The sequence below is a fragment of the Borostomias antarcticus genome (genome assembly GCF_949987555.1).
Source record: "Borostomias antarcticus genome assembly, chromosome: 10".
Taxonomy (NCBI): Eukaryota; Metazoa; Chordata; class Actinopteri; order Stomiiformes; family Stomiidae; genus Borostomias; species Borostomias antarcticus.
In genome coordinates, this window is record NC_140243.1 from 15,765,970 (window position 1) to 15,783,789 (window position 17,820).

A 17,820-nucleotide genomic window follows, 5' to 3' on the forward strand; every position below is an offset into this window, starting at 1 on the left:
TTATGTAATTTTAGCTCATTAATAATGTATTTGCTGCGTTTTTTGAGGGGTTGGGGTGAGGGGTTTGGGCTTGACGCTGTGTGTTTGGCTGAGGCGTGTGGAGAGGGCCGGCGTTGAGGACGGGAGGGAGGGAGGGAGGGGTTTGCAGCTTGACCCCCTCAACTGCAGGTGTCTCCATGGCCCCCCGAAAACACCGCATGGCATCCGCTACCTACTAAACACGGCGCTTGAACGACGCGTTCAACGGTCAAGCTCAATACTTGCATCTGCGAGGGGGCTTTCAGACCTCCCGCAGGCAGCCACACGGAAACGGTCCCTGACAGCAATTTTGGCCGTGAATACAAAATATTTACAATGCAGTGGCCTTTTTAGGGAGATAACCTTTAGTGAATACAGCACAATGACAAAGAGAGAAGACGGCGCCGGCTATACAATACCCAATTAATCCAGTTAACCTTCGCCGGGCTCTGACATTAACCTCGAGGCCCAGCAGCCAGTGGGAAGCAGCGCTATCTCATTAACTTCCAGCGATGAGATGAGAAGCCCGGCACTAGATTATATGTCAATGGTCAACATCCAGACTAAAGCATCACATCAATTAGTCCCACCTCACTCCTGTCTTCCCTCCATCTCTCTTCTCCCCTGCCCCCTCCGTGTCTCCACCTCTCCTCCATCTTCCCTTCGTCTGGCCGCCGTCCTCACCCGTCCGCTCCCCACCTCCTCTCTCCTGGGCCGCCTACCCCCCCCTCCCCCTCTCCGTCTAGCGTCCTGTGGAGGAGACGTGAGGGGCCCGGGGGGCATCATCCTGTCGCCGGGGTACCCGGAGCTCTACCCCAGCTCCCTGAACTGCACCTGGAGCGTGGAGGTCCGGCACGGCAAAGGTAGGGCAGCGTCACCACGCTCGTCTGCATTTTGTAATCATGCGCTCGTGAGTGAAATGAATCAATGAAGTGATTGAATATACAGCAAACTGTCTGTCTTTAGCTAAGACTTTAATGAGATATTTGCAAACACCAGCGACCCTCTGTGCACTCGGGCAGAGATACAGCGAGGAGTCCCAAGCATCCGGAGCACACAAGCATTCTTTTACAGATGTTGTTGCATAGCGACGGTCAGCCAGGTCAGAATGAGCAACAACAAGCAGATAGAGCATTGTTATTCCTACTTACCTATGCAGCTGGTGCCTAGCTAAGCTTATAGCATAGTGATTTTTACTCTGTGCAAACTTTCCAGCAGTAACATCGCACACACATCATCAGTTTCAGAAAGTCTGACATCAAGACTTTGTTACTCATAACGAGGGTCATGACAGAGATGAGATGGCTTGGGTACAAGGCCTCTTGTCGTCGAATCAAATGGTTGACCCGGACCAATTATCCTTGTCTGTACATGTTGACACAGACAGCACACTTTTGATTGGTCAACTATGACACGGAGGAGAGTCCTGTTGGTGATGGCATCAGCCTATAATTGCCATCACACACCTCTACCAGAGTTCAGTTCTGCAATGGCTTATTGAGCACTGCTTATAACAACCAGGCTGCATATTCAAATCAGGGCTATATCGACTACAGATACCGTAGTAAATTGCCAATTTTGGAACCTTTAAATGTCTAGCTGCATACCTAGGACTGGAATGAAGAACTGGTAAGTGCTGCTAAGACACTGTAAGGACAAGCCATGCACCTGTACCTGTACTGGCTGACATGGCAAGAATAAACTTTCTATTCTTCGATTCTGTAAGTTGGTTTGACGTGGCGTTCCTGCTAAGTGAGAACTAATGTGTTCCCTGGAGGTAAACTTAGAGAGTTAAGTGCTCGTTTGTGACTTTGGCTTTCTAGCACTTCATGCATCATTATTTCAAGTCCTCTCCCGTTCCTCTCTCCCTCCACAGGAGTCCAGTTCACCTTCCACTCCTTCCATCTGGAGGACCACCATGACTATCTTCTGATCACCGAGAACGGCAGCTTCGCCCAGCCGCTAGCCCGCCTCACCGGCGCTGAGCGGCCTGTCACAGTCAACGCCGGTCTCTATGGCAACTTCAAAGCCCAGTTGCGCTTCATCTCTGACTTTTCCATCTCACTCCAGGGATTCAACATCTCCTACTCAGGTAACGAAGAGGCAGAGAGAGAGAGATAGAGAGAGAGGGGGGGGGGGGTAAAGTAGGTCTGCTGTGTTCAACTTGAGAGATAATTCCAAATTAGAAATGTGTCTGTTCCTGGGCCAACCCTGTCACAGAGAGGAAGAGGGGAGATACAGGAAGGTAGGAGAAGAAGAGGGAGAGAGAGAGTGAGGGAGAAAGAGAGAGAGAGAAAGAAAGAGAGAGGGAGCGAGGGAGAGGGAGAAAGAGAGTGATCACACTCAATGATGAGATCAAAAGTGTTAATCCCTCTAAAGCGCATAGAAGAACATGCGAGGAGCAATTTGTCATGAAGGGTGAGAACAGTCTTAAGATGGACTGGGCTTTGAAGCCAGAGATGTGAGCTGGATAGTTAGGATATAGAGAGGTCAGGTACACAGTGCCTCTGATTGGAGCCTTCATCTAGGGCCCTTCAGGCTGAGGAAATGACGGACAGACGGTGGAGACATATCAAGGGAGGGAGAGAGAGAGGGGGAAGAAGAGAATGAGAAAGAGAAAGAGAGAGAGAGCAGAGTGAAGAGAGAGGGAGGCAAAAAAGAGGGACATCAAACAGGGCAAAAAGAGAGAGACAGACAAAGGAGGTATGGAAAAGACAGAGAGAGAGAAAGAGAGAGAGAAAGAGGGGGCGGCTCTTCCTAACTAAATGTTTGCCTGCTACTCACTGAAGTGAAGTGTAACTTGAGCCGCAATGAATATTCATGAAATTATGCATGTGGGAGCTGCAATTACCATCTATGGATTGCCTGATTATAATTCCATTCAACCTTTTGTAACCTTTGATCTGATTGACTGGTTTTGGCGACGCCTCCCCCATGCTAGACGCACAGCCAGGGTGAGCCTTCCGGGAGTTTCTCAGAACTATAAGATCATGGTGTGTCCAGTGTAGGTGCGTAAGAGAAACACAAGCGTCGAAAGGAAAACCTACTACTGATTCATCCTGGGCTGGTTTAATGGTGACATTGCCCCCCTTGTATTTTCATTTCCTCGTGTGGCATCCGTTTGGATCTCAACCCCAGCTGTCACTCTTACTCTCACTATCATTTCCGATCCCAGTCTTCAATCTCTCTCCTGCTGTATGTTTGAAATGGAAAACAAAGGTCTGGTAACCCTTCCTATGAACACCCTCTTATGGTGACGGGGGATGGGCTGCCAAGAGGGGCGTCATTGTGATGCGCTATTAAGAATTTGTCAAGTGAAGTCGAGTCACTTTATTGGCACATCACTGTACTGAGTGTACAGTGAGTGAAATGCGTAGGTGTAAGTTATCCTTCAATGCGCAGTTATATACATTGAGTAGAAAAGTAAGATTTTTTATGGGAAAAACAGTATATCAAACATCATATCAGCAGACTGATACACACACACATTATTGACATTGGTATATCGGTACACTGTACACAGATGGCTATATAAAACTGTACACTATGGACATAATATGGACATAATAGACATACAGTAATGCATTTGCTATTGGTAGACGGTAGGCTATATTTAAGTGTGCACACAGCTCAGGAGCTCAATGGTCTGATGGCCTGGGGGTAAAAAGCTGTCTCGCAGCCGATGGCCATGTGCCCTGATGCTGGAGTAGCGTCTGCCTGATGGCATCAGAGTCTGTGGTTGTGGTGACCGGCGTCTTTAAGGATCCTCCTCGCTTCCCTTAGGGCGCTTTCACGCCTAAAGGTCTAGACCAAGGTCCGAACCAGAATCCCGTTTGGCGCTTTCACATTTGTTATTTTTTTATTGATTAGTTTCATAACTTTCGCTTTCACACCAGCGGACCAAAAGGATTTTTGGTGGCAGACCTACAGTACATTACAGTATGTCGTCATCGCTTGCATGGGGGTGCATCTCCCTATACTTGACACTGATTGGTTTGTGGATGCACGCGCGTCTGTTTGATCCGAAAGTGCGAACCTTTGATTTCACATTAGGCAGCAGCGAACCTTGGTTCGAGCCGAGACCCCCCTCATGAGGTCGGACCAAAGACCGAGTCTTTGATCCGCGCACCATGGTCCGGGAGGTTTCACACCTGTCAATTTGGTTCGGATCAAACTGGAAAGTCTGAAAGTCTGGACTAAACAACGTAGGTGTGAAAGGGTCCTTACACTCCGTCTGATGTAGATGTCCTGGAGTTATGGGAACAGTTTTGCCCTCAGCCGCTAAGCTGCGGGAGATGATGCACTGGCCTGTTTGTGCTGCGCTCCGCAGGGCTTTACAGTTGAGGGCTGTGCTGTCCGCTGTTCCCATACCAAGCAGTGGTGCAATCAGTACATGTACTGTACATGCTACTGTATATAGCTCAAAGCAGAGACATCTATTAGAAATAAAAGTTGAATTCGAATATCTGGTTCAAAGGGTTTCGGAATGTATTTTTTTATGAATTGTAAAGGGCATTCATAGAAAGAGTTGGCAGATTATTATTCTTAATAAAAAAATATAAAAAAAGACAAAAGTTTGATTTTAGGGAAAATAAAAATGTAGTCTCCCGATTACTTTATCTGATCCAGCATGGTGGTTCTGTTCTTAGCCCTCTAAACCAGCATGATGGTTCTGTTCCTAGCCCTCTAAACCAGCATGATGGTTCTGTCCCTGGCCCTCTGGCACTCTACACAGGGGTTCTGTCCCTCTACATGGTGGTTCTGTCCCTGGCCCTCTAAACCAACACGGTGGTTCTGTCCCTCTACATGGTGGTTCTGTCCCTGGACCTCTGGCCCTCTACACAGTGGTTCTGGCCCTGGCCCTCTGGCCCTCTACATGGTGGTTCTGTCCCTGGCCCTCTGGCCCTCTACATGGTGGTTCTGTCCCTGGCCCTCTGGCCCTCTACATGGTGGTTCTGGCCCTCTACACAGTGGTTCTGTCCCTGGCCCTCTGGCCCTCTACATGGTGGTTCTGTCCCTGGCCCTCTGGCCCTCTACACAGTGGTTCTGTCCCTGGCCCTCTGGCCCTCTACACAGTGGTTCTGTCCCTGGACCTCTGGTCCTCCATACCAGCACAGTGGTCCTGTCCCTGGCCCTCTGGCCCTCTACATGGTGGTTCTGGCCCTCTACACAGTGGTTCTGTCCCTGGCCCTCTGGCCCTCTACATGGTGGTTCTGTCCCTGGCCCTCTGGCCCTCTACACAGTGGTTCTGTCCCTGGACCTCTGGTCCTCCATACCAGCACAGTGGTCCTGTCCCTGGCCCTCTGTCCCTGTGTGTGACACTGTCAGTATTTCTTTAGGAACCCAGTGTGACGGCACTGATGTTGTTTGTCCAGAGTATGATCTGGAGCCCTGTGAGGACCCTGGGACGCCCATGTTTGGCTGGCACTCAGGCACCAGCTTCGGCATCGGCGACTCGCTGGTCTTCTCCTGCAATACGGGCTACCGCCTGCAGGGGGTGAGGGAGATGGTGTGCTTGGGAGGTGGTCGGCGCATGTGGAGCGTCCCTCTGCCAAGGTGTGTGGGTAGGTGGTCAGCTGCTTTCATTTGCGTACCTGCTCTCTGTTTAAATAGGTAGTCTACCTCAGGTAATTCCGTGGCAAGGCCCATAGAACAGGAGAGGCTTGGATGTGAAGACATCCAACATCCATTTTAGAGATTTACTTCATAGATTATTACTTACAAAAATCTGCATGGTAGCCCTAGTACGTTCCTAGTATGGCCCTCGTACGGCACAAGCACTCAATGTAAAAAAAAGGAGGGGCAAAAACTCACAACTAACGTTTCTCAATGCCACCCCTAGTCACACGGCCATGACTGTACTGCAGATGTAGATGTAGTAAGCCTGCCTGCCTTAGTGTTAAGAAGTCTAGGTGTTTATTCTATATTCTAATGTCAAGATAGGGTAAATATACAGCCAAATGTATCTTATTTGGTATGTTATACTCTCAAGGTCTCAAATACAGTCTATTGACTTCATAGGAGGGCTCCGGTGTGCTGTCATTTTACGTTTCTCACTGTCCTCTCCTGCTGTCGTCTTGCAGCCGAGTGTGGTTCGACGGTGTCTAACAACATGGGAGTTCTGCTGTCTCCCAACTACCCGCTGGACTACGACAACAGCCATGAATGTGTGTACAGCATCCAGGTTCAAGCTGGCAAGGGCATCAACATTTCTGCCAGCACCTTCCAACTGGCGCACGGGGACATTCTCAAGGTACAGGAAAACCACCGCCAGCATCTCAATTTACGCTCAGTTATAAATCTACCATGGATTTAATAATATACACTCTAGTAAGGTTGCAGTTGAATTTTAATTCTGTCGACTACAGGAAGTGCAACCAAGGAGTCTTTGTACTGAGATCTGTTTGGAATTATATAGTGATTGTTGTTGTTGTTGTACAGCTTATACCTTCAGCCATAAATTCATCCATAAAATTGCTTGTCTGAGGCGGAACCTAGTTAGTCATGGTTGCCATGGCTCTGACTCTGGTACCCTGTGAAAGGTAATTATTCTCTTCTGTATCTCTGATCCGATGTGCTGTGTCCTTGCTCCGGTTCAGGTGTATGACGGCGGGGACAGCGCCGCCCCGGTCCTGGGCACCTACAGCGGCTCCTCTATGCTGGGCCTGGCCCTCACCAGCACCTCCAACCACCTGTGGCTGGAGTTCTACTCCGACCAGGAGGGCACGGCAGGTGGCTTTAGACTCACCTACTCCAGTAAGTGTCATCCACCAAATTTTCTCAACTATTATCTGGCAAACCAATTAATATAAATTTGTAAACGGATTCACCCAAACCAATAACACAACTCATGGGACGATATTGAAATCCTGTCTAGAAATTTCACCCCAAGACCTGCCATTCCTCAATACAAATATAAACATCACAACTGTTTCAAGAATACTGTAATTTCTACAACCCTGACAGCCTGGTGGAAAACAAATACGATTACAAACGTATTATCACACTTACACCCCAAATTGGCACAATCCCGACTTTCAACTGAATAAATCAGCCTTATACTTCCTGGCGTGAAAAAGGTGTCACTCATCTCCACCACATACAGTATTTACAAATAACACCTTAATCTTAATCTCTTACAGCTAAAATCAGTCCTAAAATCACAAATACATATTATACTCAATGAACTTGAACCACCACTAATCATATCCGAAATGAAGGAAATATTTCATGAAATGCTCTCAAAAATATACAATATACTAGCAAACACAGACTCTACAATATGCCTTCCCATCGATAGATGCGAGTCGGACCTGGCTTTCTCTCGCAGTGCCGTATTTTGGCAACAAATCTGCACCAACACATTCACAGTGACTAATAATACTAATCTGCAAGCAATCCAATTCAAGGTGACAGAGCACATTTCACTCAGCATAATATGTTTAAAATGGGATTAGCAATGACAAACATCTGCTCACACTGCACCCTCAGCATCCCAGATGATGACTTTCATGCCACCTGGCTTTGCCCACCCCTTCAAGACTTCTGGAACTCAGTCACCAATACACTATCAGCCACCAACACACCAATACACTATCAGCCACCAATACACCAATACACTAATACACCAATACACTATCAGTCACCAATACACTGTCAGCCACCAATACACCAATACACTAATACACTAATACACCAATACACTATCAGTCACCAATAATACACTATCAGCCACCAATACACTAATACACCAATACACTATCAGTCACCAATACACTGTCAGCCACCAATACACCAATACACTAATACACTAATACACCAATACACTATCAGTCACCAATAATACACTATCAGCCACCAATACACTAATACACCAATACACTATCAGTCACCAATACACCAATACACTATCAGCCACCAATACACCAATACACTCATACACCAATACACTACCAGCCACCAATACACCAGTACACTGATACACCAATACACTCTCAGTCACCAATACTCCAATACACTATCAGCAACCAATACACCAATACACTATCAGTCACCAATACACAAACACACCAATACACTATCAGCCACAAATACACCAATACACTAATACACCAATACAGTATCAGTCACCAATACACTATCAGCCACCAATACACCAATACACTAATACACCAATACACTATTAGTCACCAATACACTATCAGCCACCAATACACCAATACACCAATACACTAATACACCAATACACTATAAGTCACCAATACACCAATACACCAATACACTATCAGTCACCTATACACCAATACACAGTCACCAACACACTAATACACTAATACACTAATACACCAATACAGCAATACACTAATACACCAATACACTATCAGTCACCAATACACCATTACACCAATACACCAATACACTATCAGCCACCAATACACGATCAGCCACCAATACACCAATACACCAATACACTATCAGTCACCAATACACTAATACACCAATACAGCAATACACTAATACACCAATACACTATCAGTCACCAATACACCATTACACCAATACACCAATACACTATCAGCCACCAATACACTAATACACTAATACACCAATACACTATCAGTCACCAACACACTATTATACAACGGTTAGTTCTGGTTCTTGATTCTGATTGGCTGGAAGCCGTGTTAAAATACTTTGTAACACACACCTGGGACCGCATATCATTCCATTTTCAGTATTAATGCGCCTCCCATTTGATCCAATGCATTGTAGTTGTTGTTGTTGCTTGGCAACCCATTTGTTAACTATTTTGCTCGGCGGAATTGAGGGAATGATGCTTCGTTTTGAATAAATGTTAATATTTTACATTGCTGTGTGTTTATTTTACACTGATAGCTGTAGTAACCGTTGTATAAAAGCAATAAACCACTCGAGGCCGTGTGTTATAGTGATTTTATAACAGCTAGGGGGGTTTTAGGCACTCCGGTTCGCGTCGTGCCTAACAACGCCCCCTAGCTGTTATAAAATCACTATAACACACGGCCTCTCGTGGTTTATTGCTTAAATACACTATCAGCCACCAATACACCATTACACCAATACACCAATACACTATCAGTCATCAACACACTAATACACTAATACACCGATACACTATCAGTCACGAATACACTAATACACCAATACACTATCAGTCACCAATACACTATCCCACATCCTGGGCTGGAGCATCCCTCTCTCTCCTTCTCTCTGCCTACGTGCGGATATTTCTGCTATTAATAAAACAATCCACAATCCCAAACCTCTGTTCATTGCCCTAGCTGTCGCCAAGAAAACTATCCTCTTCAATTGGAAGTCCAGAATAACCGTGGATACTTGGCAATGGTCAAATCTTCTCTCAGATTACATAGCACAAGAAAAAATAGCAGCCTCCAATTGCAATGAAATCCCCCAATTCAATGACACCTGGGAATGATTTATGAATAATATAAATATGTGCAGTAATCACCAGTGTGAACCAGCCCCTCCCTAATCCCTTCTTACGATATGACACTTAATAACAACAGCCGTAAACATAAAATGTCTGTCTGTCTGTCTGTCTCTATGTCTGTCCGTCTATCTGTTGGTTTGTCTTGTCTCTGTGTGTGTCCCTCCTTCTCTTCCTGCTGCTTGACCAGCTCAGTGGCCTAGTGGCAGAGTGTCCGCCCAGAGACTGGGAGGTTGTGGGTTCTATCCCCGGCCGGGTCATACCAAAGACTATAAAAATGGGACCCATTGCCTCCCTGCTTGGCACTCAGCATCAAGGGTTGGAATTGGGGGGTTAGATCACCAAATGATTCCCGAGCGCGGCACCGCTGCTGCTCACCGCTCCCCCAGGAGATGGGTCAAATGCAGAGAACAAATTTCATACACTCGTGTGCGACAATCAGTGGGACTTTAACCTTTTTTTTTTTTTAATTATTTTTATTGCCCCTTCCTTCCTTCCTTCCCTCTCTAATATTATTATAATTAAAAATTAAAGTTGTCCTCCGAAGAGGGGGGGGTGATAAAATAAAATAAAAGTGTCATCCACCTGGATCCGAGGGAAAGTACATTTGTGTTAGTGTCAGAGTCTTGGGCTGCGCCCTACCTCTTGCCTTTTTATTGTGATTTTTATTGTAATGTGATGTTTTGTGATATATGTATTTTTTTATATTTGTCTGGTGTGAACTGCCCAAAACAAAATGAACTTTTCTTGTGGACAATAAAGACATCAAATCTAATCAAATACTAAGTAATGCAGCAGAGCTCTACCCTTTTTAGCACCATGGCTGTGTGGGAGATCTCAACACAGTTAAAGTGTGTGTGAGAGAGAAAGAAAGAGAGAGAGAGTGTGTGTGTGTGTGTGTGTGTGTGTGTGTGTGTGTGTACGTACAGTATGTGTGTATCCCATCTCCATGATAACAAGTTATGATTTAATAATGTTGTAATTAAAATGTAAAATAAAATGTAAAAAAAGATGTAACGACAACATTATAAGTTATGCAAAGCCTCACCTGATGAGATTCTGTGTACATGGCAATGATTGAAACAAAGTCCCACATCTGTTTTCCTGGAGGAGTTCACTTCTGATTCCCGTACTTTCTGTGAGACTGACTGCCGTGCGCGCACTCCGGAGAGGGTGAGAGGAGGGACTGGCTTAAATCTTGTCCCAACATGAAATCTGATCATGTTTTCATGACTCTTCTACCAAAGCTTGGAGGTAATTCTCTAAATGTGAGCAGTAACCGTCGTGATTTATCCCGACCATGACACTTGTAATACTGCCATAACACCAGACATGGACCAGGACTGGCTGAGGGAGAGGAGGTTGTAAATCTCCGCTGCTGGGTTTATGGGTAGCGGCTCCTGCATCGCCTCACACCTCCACATTTACTACCCACTGGGAGGATGCAGACAAAGGCCATGGTCAAGATCAAACCTCCGATTTCAGAGTTATTGAGACGTTTCCTATTTGTTCTGTGTTTATTTTTTTCCCCCTCTGTTATGAGGTGCTCTGCCATTTTCTCAATCCTGGTAAACGTTCACACTCAATTGAGCGTCTAATTGGGAAACTAATTGTGTTCTGTGGTCAGGATGAGTCTTTTACTGCCAAGTCATATAATGGGACTTTAAGTCCAATCCTCGTCTTTGCTCAGCCGTAAATTAATTCCATACTTCAATCAATAAGTCTTTACAATGCTGATTAATGAGAACTCACCCAGAAACATTATATTAACTTTTGAATATACTTATAGTGAATGCTGATTTGCTGTTTCTTCATGAGTGTATGCATTTGTGTATGTATAGGCACATGTGGATGTTGTGTGTGTGTTAATCTGCACCTGTATGTGATTGTTTGGATAGGGATATGTAGTGTGTGTGTGTGTGTGTGTGTGTGTGTGTGTGTGTGTGTACCAGTCAGGGGCTGCCTCTCCACTGGGAGGCAGAACAGCAGTTAGAACGCAGCCCCTGATTGGCCCGGTTAAAATGTAATTTCTGGAAATCAATGTGGATGGGAAGAAGTACAGACTGATCCATGGTGAGCAGAATGTGAGCTCACGTGACCAGGATGGTAACACCAGGCTAGTTCTCCAGAGAGCCAGGCATAACGACAGTCTACCTGTTTTTTCATTCTTACTTTCCCGGGTGTCTTCCAGGTTTCGAGCTCTCCCACTGCGAGGATCCTGGCGTGCCGCAGTTTGGCTTCAAAGTCAGCGACCAGGGTCACTTTGCTGGCAGTGCCATCACGTACGGCTGTGACCAAGGATACACACTGCACGGAAGTGGCATACTCAAGTGTATGACTGGGGAGAGAAGGGCATGGGACAATCACCTCCCCTCATGCATAGGTAATCCTCCTCTCCCTCTGCGCTGGCTGCTATTAGTATGCCGGCCCAGGCGCACAGTCAACATGGCCATGCTCAGTGTTAATCCTAAGGATTTAGGGCTACATGGTTTCCACTTAATTGGACTGTGTTAAAGAAAGCGCCGAGCTTTTCATTTGGGGAGAGAATACAAATGTCTCTCATGTTTTGTTCTGAATAATTGATCTTTTTGAATGCTCTTGATGTGCAAGATGTCCTTTAGATTAAATAACAGGTCATTGCTCATTTGTAACACCATTGAGACCCTACATGGACACTCTGGCTACATTCCAAATCGCATACTTCCATACTGTATAGTATGACAAAAAAGGATGTACTGTAGTATGTCCCAATACATAGTATGCCACATGCAGTATGGCAAAAATACCAGGAGGTTGTTCTACATCCGGTCGTATTTTGCAGTATGCAAGCCAGCCGACTTTTATGGCTATTCTGACCCACAATCCTGTGCGCAGCGTAGATTACAGTACATTAATTGTGCGAGTACACTGGAGGCGTTATGATGAATCCCAGCTGTGGACGAATATCGCTTTATGGTTTGCGATGGTTGTGGTCAAATTTCAAGCCGCAATGTTACAATAAGGTAGTATATCCCATGGAAGCATACTGCGTGCAAAGTACATACTTTCCAGGGTCAGCTGTAGTACTAAAAAGTAGAAGTATGCAATTCGGAACGCAGCCTTTGTTTTTCAGGGTCTTATTTTATCATTACCTCTGGGTGATTTAAAATTGCACTTACAGTGTTCCATTAATCAGTGCTTGCTTGGCCAAAGATCTAACAGTCAGACCAGAGCATAGTGATTATCAGTCATGTACATACAGTATATACAGCAGTTTATATATAGACACTATACACTGAGCTGACTATATACTAAGCAGATATATGCAGTTTATGCTGTTTTTAGATGCATTGCTTGCTGAGCGTGGGGGAAATAATGAGAAAGCTATTACCTGCAATTTTCCTGACTTCTGTAGCCTGATGTAGATATGTGAGGTTGCGATGTCTAGCTATGATGGATTGGGCTACAAAATGATTTACAAATCCAGGACGTGTACAGAATTACTCTCAGAATGCCACAGGGTCCTTGCCTTCGGCCATCAAACATATCATCTTCAAAATGTGTTCGGCAAGCTGTAGTTGATATGCATAACATGTAGCCTACAGTACATTATATTGGCTCATTGTTGATAATGAGCAGTGCTCAATAGATATGACTGTAAAGATGTTGGTGATTTACAGATGCTTGACATGCTGCACAGCCTGCCTCATATAGTTGGCTTTAATAAGAAGGGGGTCTTTCAACAAATTACATCTCAGTCTCCTCTCGTCTCGTAGAGTGTAGCCAGCATGCTGTACATGTTGGAGATGGATCTCTGCTGTGTAAGCAATCTGTCCCAGGCTACTTTGCTATTTGCTATTTAATGTAATATTCTCATTAATTATGTGGCAATTGTTTGTAATGTACATAGTTAGCTAGCAACTGGTAGAGTATGTAGATATATTACACCAATCTGAGGACATGAATCTGTGTAGCAGACCACTCCCGCATAAGAACCAACCCGACGTGTTTATGGGACAGTGTTTTAAAGTTAATTAATGGTGTCATTAGGAACAATGCTTTGAGAAAACAACCCCAGCCACTCTGTGTGCGCCTGGCCATGCGATCTTTGTCGCAGAGTCATTATCACTGGAAGTAAAGAGAGAAAAGAGGAAGGCATGCTCGTTTCAGACAGGAATCCAAACGATATATACATTTGTATTCATTTGAAGCTTCGGTTTTGGGGCTATTTCTGTTGGGACTGCAGTCAACCTGTCAATCACACTATTTGTGTCAGTCGTGTGTGTTTCAAGGTTGTTTTGTGTACTGTATCTTTTCCCTGGTGCTGTTGTTTATTTGGATGTTTTCATGGAGTATGTTAACAAGGCTGTGTGTGTGTGTGTGTGACCTGTGTGTGTCCCCTGAGCAGCGGAGTGTGGCGGTCGGTTCATAGGTCAGCCGACAGGTCGCATCCTGTCTCCTGGGTATCCCTTCCCCTACGATAACAATCTCCGCTGTACCTGGAGCATCCAAGTCAACTCTGGCAACATTGTCAGGTGCATGGAGAGACAGCAAATTCATTCATTATTCATTCATATTTGACAAAGTATCTGAAAAACAGTATATGCTCTTGTAATGTAAACAAGCAACATATTGTCATCCTTGGATATTTCATAACAAATTATTTGTGCTATGTTAATGGTACAGGACGTAAACATATTTTGCATTCCTGAGGGCTACTTTAACATCGTCACCAAAATAATGGCCCAAGTCATTTTTTGAGAAAAACAATTTTTTTTCCTGAGTCATCTCTTCATGATTTTTCATGGCTCCCTTGAGGCCCTTTTGTTTTTTTTGTGTTTTCTGAAAAACATGAAAATATGACTTTATTTTAAGAAGGTGACAACATTTAAATGTGCTTTGGTAAAATGATGTTTGGCACCGTTATGTAGACAGAGCTGTAACTGATTGACACGTAAGCACTGCAGGGCTCAGCTGTGCCAAATCTACCTCGCTCCTTGTGACTCCCAGCCTCCAGTTCCTGGCGTTTGACACGGAGGCGTCACATGACATCCTGAAGGTGTGGGACGGTCCTCCTGAGAACGAGATGTCTCTGAGGGAGCTGAGTGGATCGCTGCTTCCCGAGGGCGTCCACTCCACCCTCAATCTCGTCACCATCCAGTTTGAGACTGACTTCTACATCACCAAGTCTGGCTTCGCCATCGATTTCTCGAGTGAGTCTCTCTTACTTCCAAGTAAAATAGGTGTTTAGTTATTCTATCTAGGTCCTTCGTTTTTTTATTGCTTAATTTTTTATTCATGTATTCTGTTTTCTTGAGCTGAAGATGGTGTGTATCATATTGGTACAGTATGTATTGCAATTCTCGAACTCAAAGCGCTTCACATTAAAAAAAGGATCATAAAATATAATAAAATACAAAGGAAAAAATAAAAATAAACTGTATTAGGGGGGAAAAAAAGTAGGGGGGGGATCAACACAAGTCTTTAAATGCCAGTCTAAAAAGGTGTGTTTTGAGCAGAGCTTTAAAGTTCTTGAGAGTCTCTGCCTCTTTGATTGGGTCTGGGAGTGTGTTCCACAGCCGTGGAGCAGCACAGCTGAAGGCCCTGGCTCCCATGGTTTTGAGCCTGTAGGGTGGCTGCTGGAGAATGATGGAGCTGGAGGAGCGGAGGGTGCGCGTAAGGCAGGACAGGGTGAGGGGTCAGATGGGCCAGTGGCATGTATGGCTTGGTAGGTGTAGGGTTAAGACTTTAAAGTTGATGCGTGAGCAGACAGGGAGCCAGTGAAGGTTGAATAACACTGGAGTAATGTGCTCACGGGGGAAAGTATGGGTGAGAATACGGACGGCACAGTTCTGGACATACTGCAGCCTGTTGATGCATTTTGCTGATGCCCCCACTAGGAGGGCATTGCAGTAGTCCAGACGTGTAGAAACAAAGGCGTGGATGAGGCGTCAGCAGCTGAAATGTAAGAGACTGGAGCATGGGGAGGTTGTGAATAGCTATTCCAGTCTTTCCCTTGTGAAGACAGTTTTAACCACACAACAACACACAATGCTGATTGATCTAATCACTCCCTAATCATCTAGTCACCAGGTCATGGTTAGTTCAAGATAAAGTTCAAATGCATTATCGCAGGGCTAGCACCGGTCAAAGCGCACCTTCCGAGGTCTCCTGAAATAATGATGAGCTCAACGGGTGCTCGCTGTTGGATGTTTTTGTGGCGTATTTAGGCATGGGCAACACGGGCATCTCGGGGGGCGGCAAGAAGAGCAGAAAAAAAACTCTGCGAACCTCCGTGAAGTAAACCCCCCCCTGTCAACAAATCACATGTCAATCAGAATTGCCTGTCAGCACCCTCCCTCTCAACAAATCGCACGTCAATCAGAATTGCCTGTCAGTACCCCCCCCCCTTGCCGACAGTCTATCATTCACAATAGGAAAGCCCGTTCATTTCACGTTTACAAAACGAAACTGAAAGGGTTCCACCGCGTCGGCTCGGGGGGGGCGCCGTGGCGGGGGTTCGCCCAGGGTGGCATATCGCCACTGGATGCAAACCCAAGGTGGAGTCACTCAAAAGTCACTCATGAGATTGAAATTGGCATTTTTTGGTTCTTCGTCGTGCCCGCGGTTAAGGAGTTCCTGATTTAAACAATCACTGAATGTTTCCACAGTTCGGTTCCCTCACAGCTGTGTTTCTGACGGAGTTGCTGAATGTGTGATGAGGTGGCGTCTGTTCCTCCTGCGTCTTGTAGGCTCGGTGGCGACGGCCTGCAGGGACCCCGGGATGCCGATGAATGGCAGTCGCAACGGGGAAGGGCGTGAGCCAGGCGACATGGTGTCCTTCTCCTGCGATCCCGGTTACGAGCTGCAGGGGGAAAGCAAAATCACCTGCATTCAAGTGGAAAATAGATACTACTGGCAGCCCAGCCCCCCCAGCTGCATCGGTGAGACTGGCGCCCCATGGGACACTGCGGTAGACATTCTGTGGTAGTTCTCAGAGTAACACGTTAGAGGAAGATGAAGGCAATTTCACAGGAATAAACTGGCCTGTTCAAATCGATAGGAGCTCTTGATTGGCTAATATTATGTGAGTTGTACTGTAATTTTGACGGATCAAAGCATCTGTCATTAAACCAAGAGGTCATTTGGGCTTTGAAATCTCAGACAAGACTACCTAACCGTGACAGCATGGGTCGAAACCACCTCTGTTACATAGGTATTGATAGCAAATCATAGGAGTCGGCTGAAGCAACATACAGCACTGTACTGTATATGAGGCCAGCTAGGAAGAGAACACCAAGGAAGGTCTATGTAAATACTGTACCCACAGATGTGTATCCATATTGATGACAGTGTTTTGTTTCTTTCCAGCTCCATGTGGGGGAAATGTGACAGGATCCTCAGGCTTCATCTTATCCCCAAACTACCCCCTCCCCTACCCTCACAGCAAGGACTGTGACTGGCTGATCGCTGTCCACTCCGACTACGTCATATCCCTGGCCTTCATCAGGTAAACGGCTGCTGTGGAGATGTTAACTGTAATGATTGTCTGGAGCGTCAAGGGAAAGAAGAAATGCAAATACTTTTCAGACGTTTACCCTCAGAGCAAACAGCAGACGGAACCCGACAAAACAACACCCTCTCATGGGAAGAGGAGGGGTGGTTTTGATTTGAAATTGCCGTCACCTTGATTCGACTGGAATGCAATTATCTTGAAGCCATTTAAATTTTTGTCACAAACTATAGCTCATTATTTTGGAAACAGGCGCTCCCCTCACAGTAGAATGCGATTTGAGATATGGCGCAACAAAGTGAGTAATCTCTCACCATATCCCCACGATGGTCTGGAACCGCTCCTTTCACCGCAATGTCCCCGTGATTTAATCTGCCCTCACCTCTTGAGGGAGTGTTATTCTATCATTCCTTGTCTGAGATGCAAGAGGCTGAAGTGACTCACTAACACTGGTTCTCTGAAGCTCAAATGTTATCAGAAAACTCCCTTGTCTGCAGTACATTATGTCACATGTTTAGACTCACTGAAAGACCCACCTACCCCACCCTTTTGTGTTTGTTTGTCTCCCTTCCAGTTTTAGTATCGAGCCCAACTATGACTTCCTGTATATCTACGACGGGCTGGACAGCAACAGCCACCTGATTGGTAGTTTCCAGGACAGCAAGCTCCCAGAGAAGATCGAGAGCACCTCCAACTTCATGTACTTGGCCTTTCGCAGCGACGGCTCTGTTAGCTACACTGGCTTTCATCTGGAATATAAAGGTGCAGTAGGCTACCAGGAGAATGGGACTCTTCACAATGTGCAAATTGTGCAGCTTGAGAA

At 45.6% G+C, this 17,820-nt stretch overlaps 1 protein-coding gene across 1 annotated transcript in view; it reads left to right on the forward strand.

Moving 5' to 3' along the window:
• The window catches only part of LOC311314026 (CUB and sushi domain-containing protein 3-like), a gene marked incomplete at both ends in the record, with an annotated part of 136,469 nt that overhangs the window by 50,796 nt on the left and 67,853 nt on the right, over positions 1 to 17,820 (forward strand). The window contains 11 exons of the mRNA XM_084444309.1: positions 765 to 881; positions 1,895 to 2,110; positions 5,394 to 5,582; positions 6,102 to 6,271; positions 6,618 to 6,774; positions 11,697 to 11,888; positions 13,893 to 14,019; positions 14,495 to 14,697; positions 16,237 to 16,428; positions 16,856 to 16,994; positions 17,572 to 17,759. Of these exons, the coding sequence (XP_084300435.1) occupies positions 765 to 881; positions 1,895 to 2,110; positions 5,394 to 5,582; positions 6,102 to 6,271; positions 6,618 to 6,774; positions 11,697 to 11,888; positions 13,893 to 14,019; positions 14,495 to 14,697; positions 16,237 to 16,428; positions 16,856 to 16,994; positions 17,572 to 17,759 (1,890 nt within the window). The remainder of the gene's footprint in view (positions 1 to 764; positions 882 to 1,894; positions 2,111 to 5,393; positions 5,583 to 6,101; positions 6,272 to 6,617; positions 6,775 to 11,696; positions 11,889 to 13,892; positions 14,020 to 14,494; positions 14,698 to 16,236; positions 16,429 to 16,855; positions 16,995 to 17,571; positions 17,760 to 17,820) is intronic.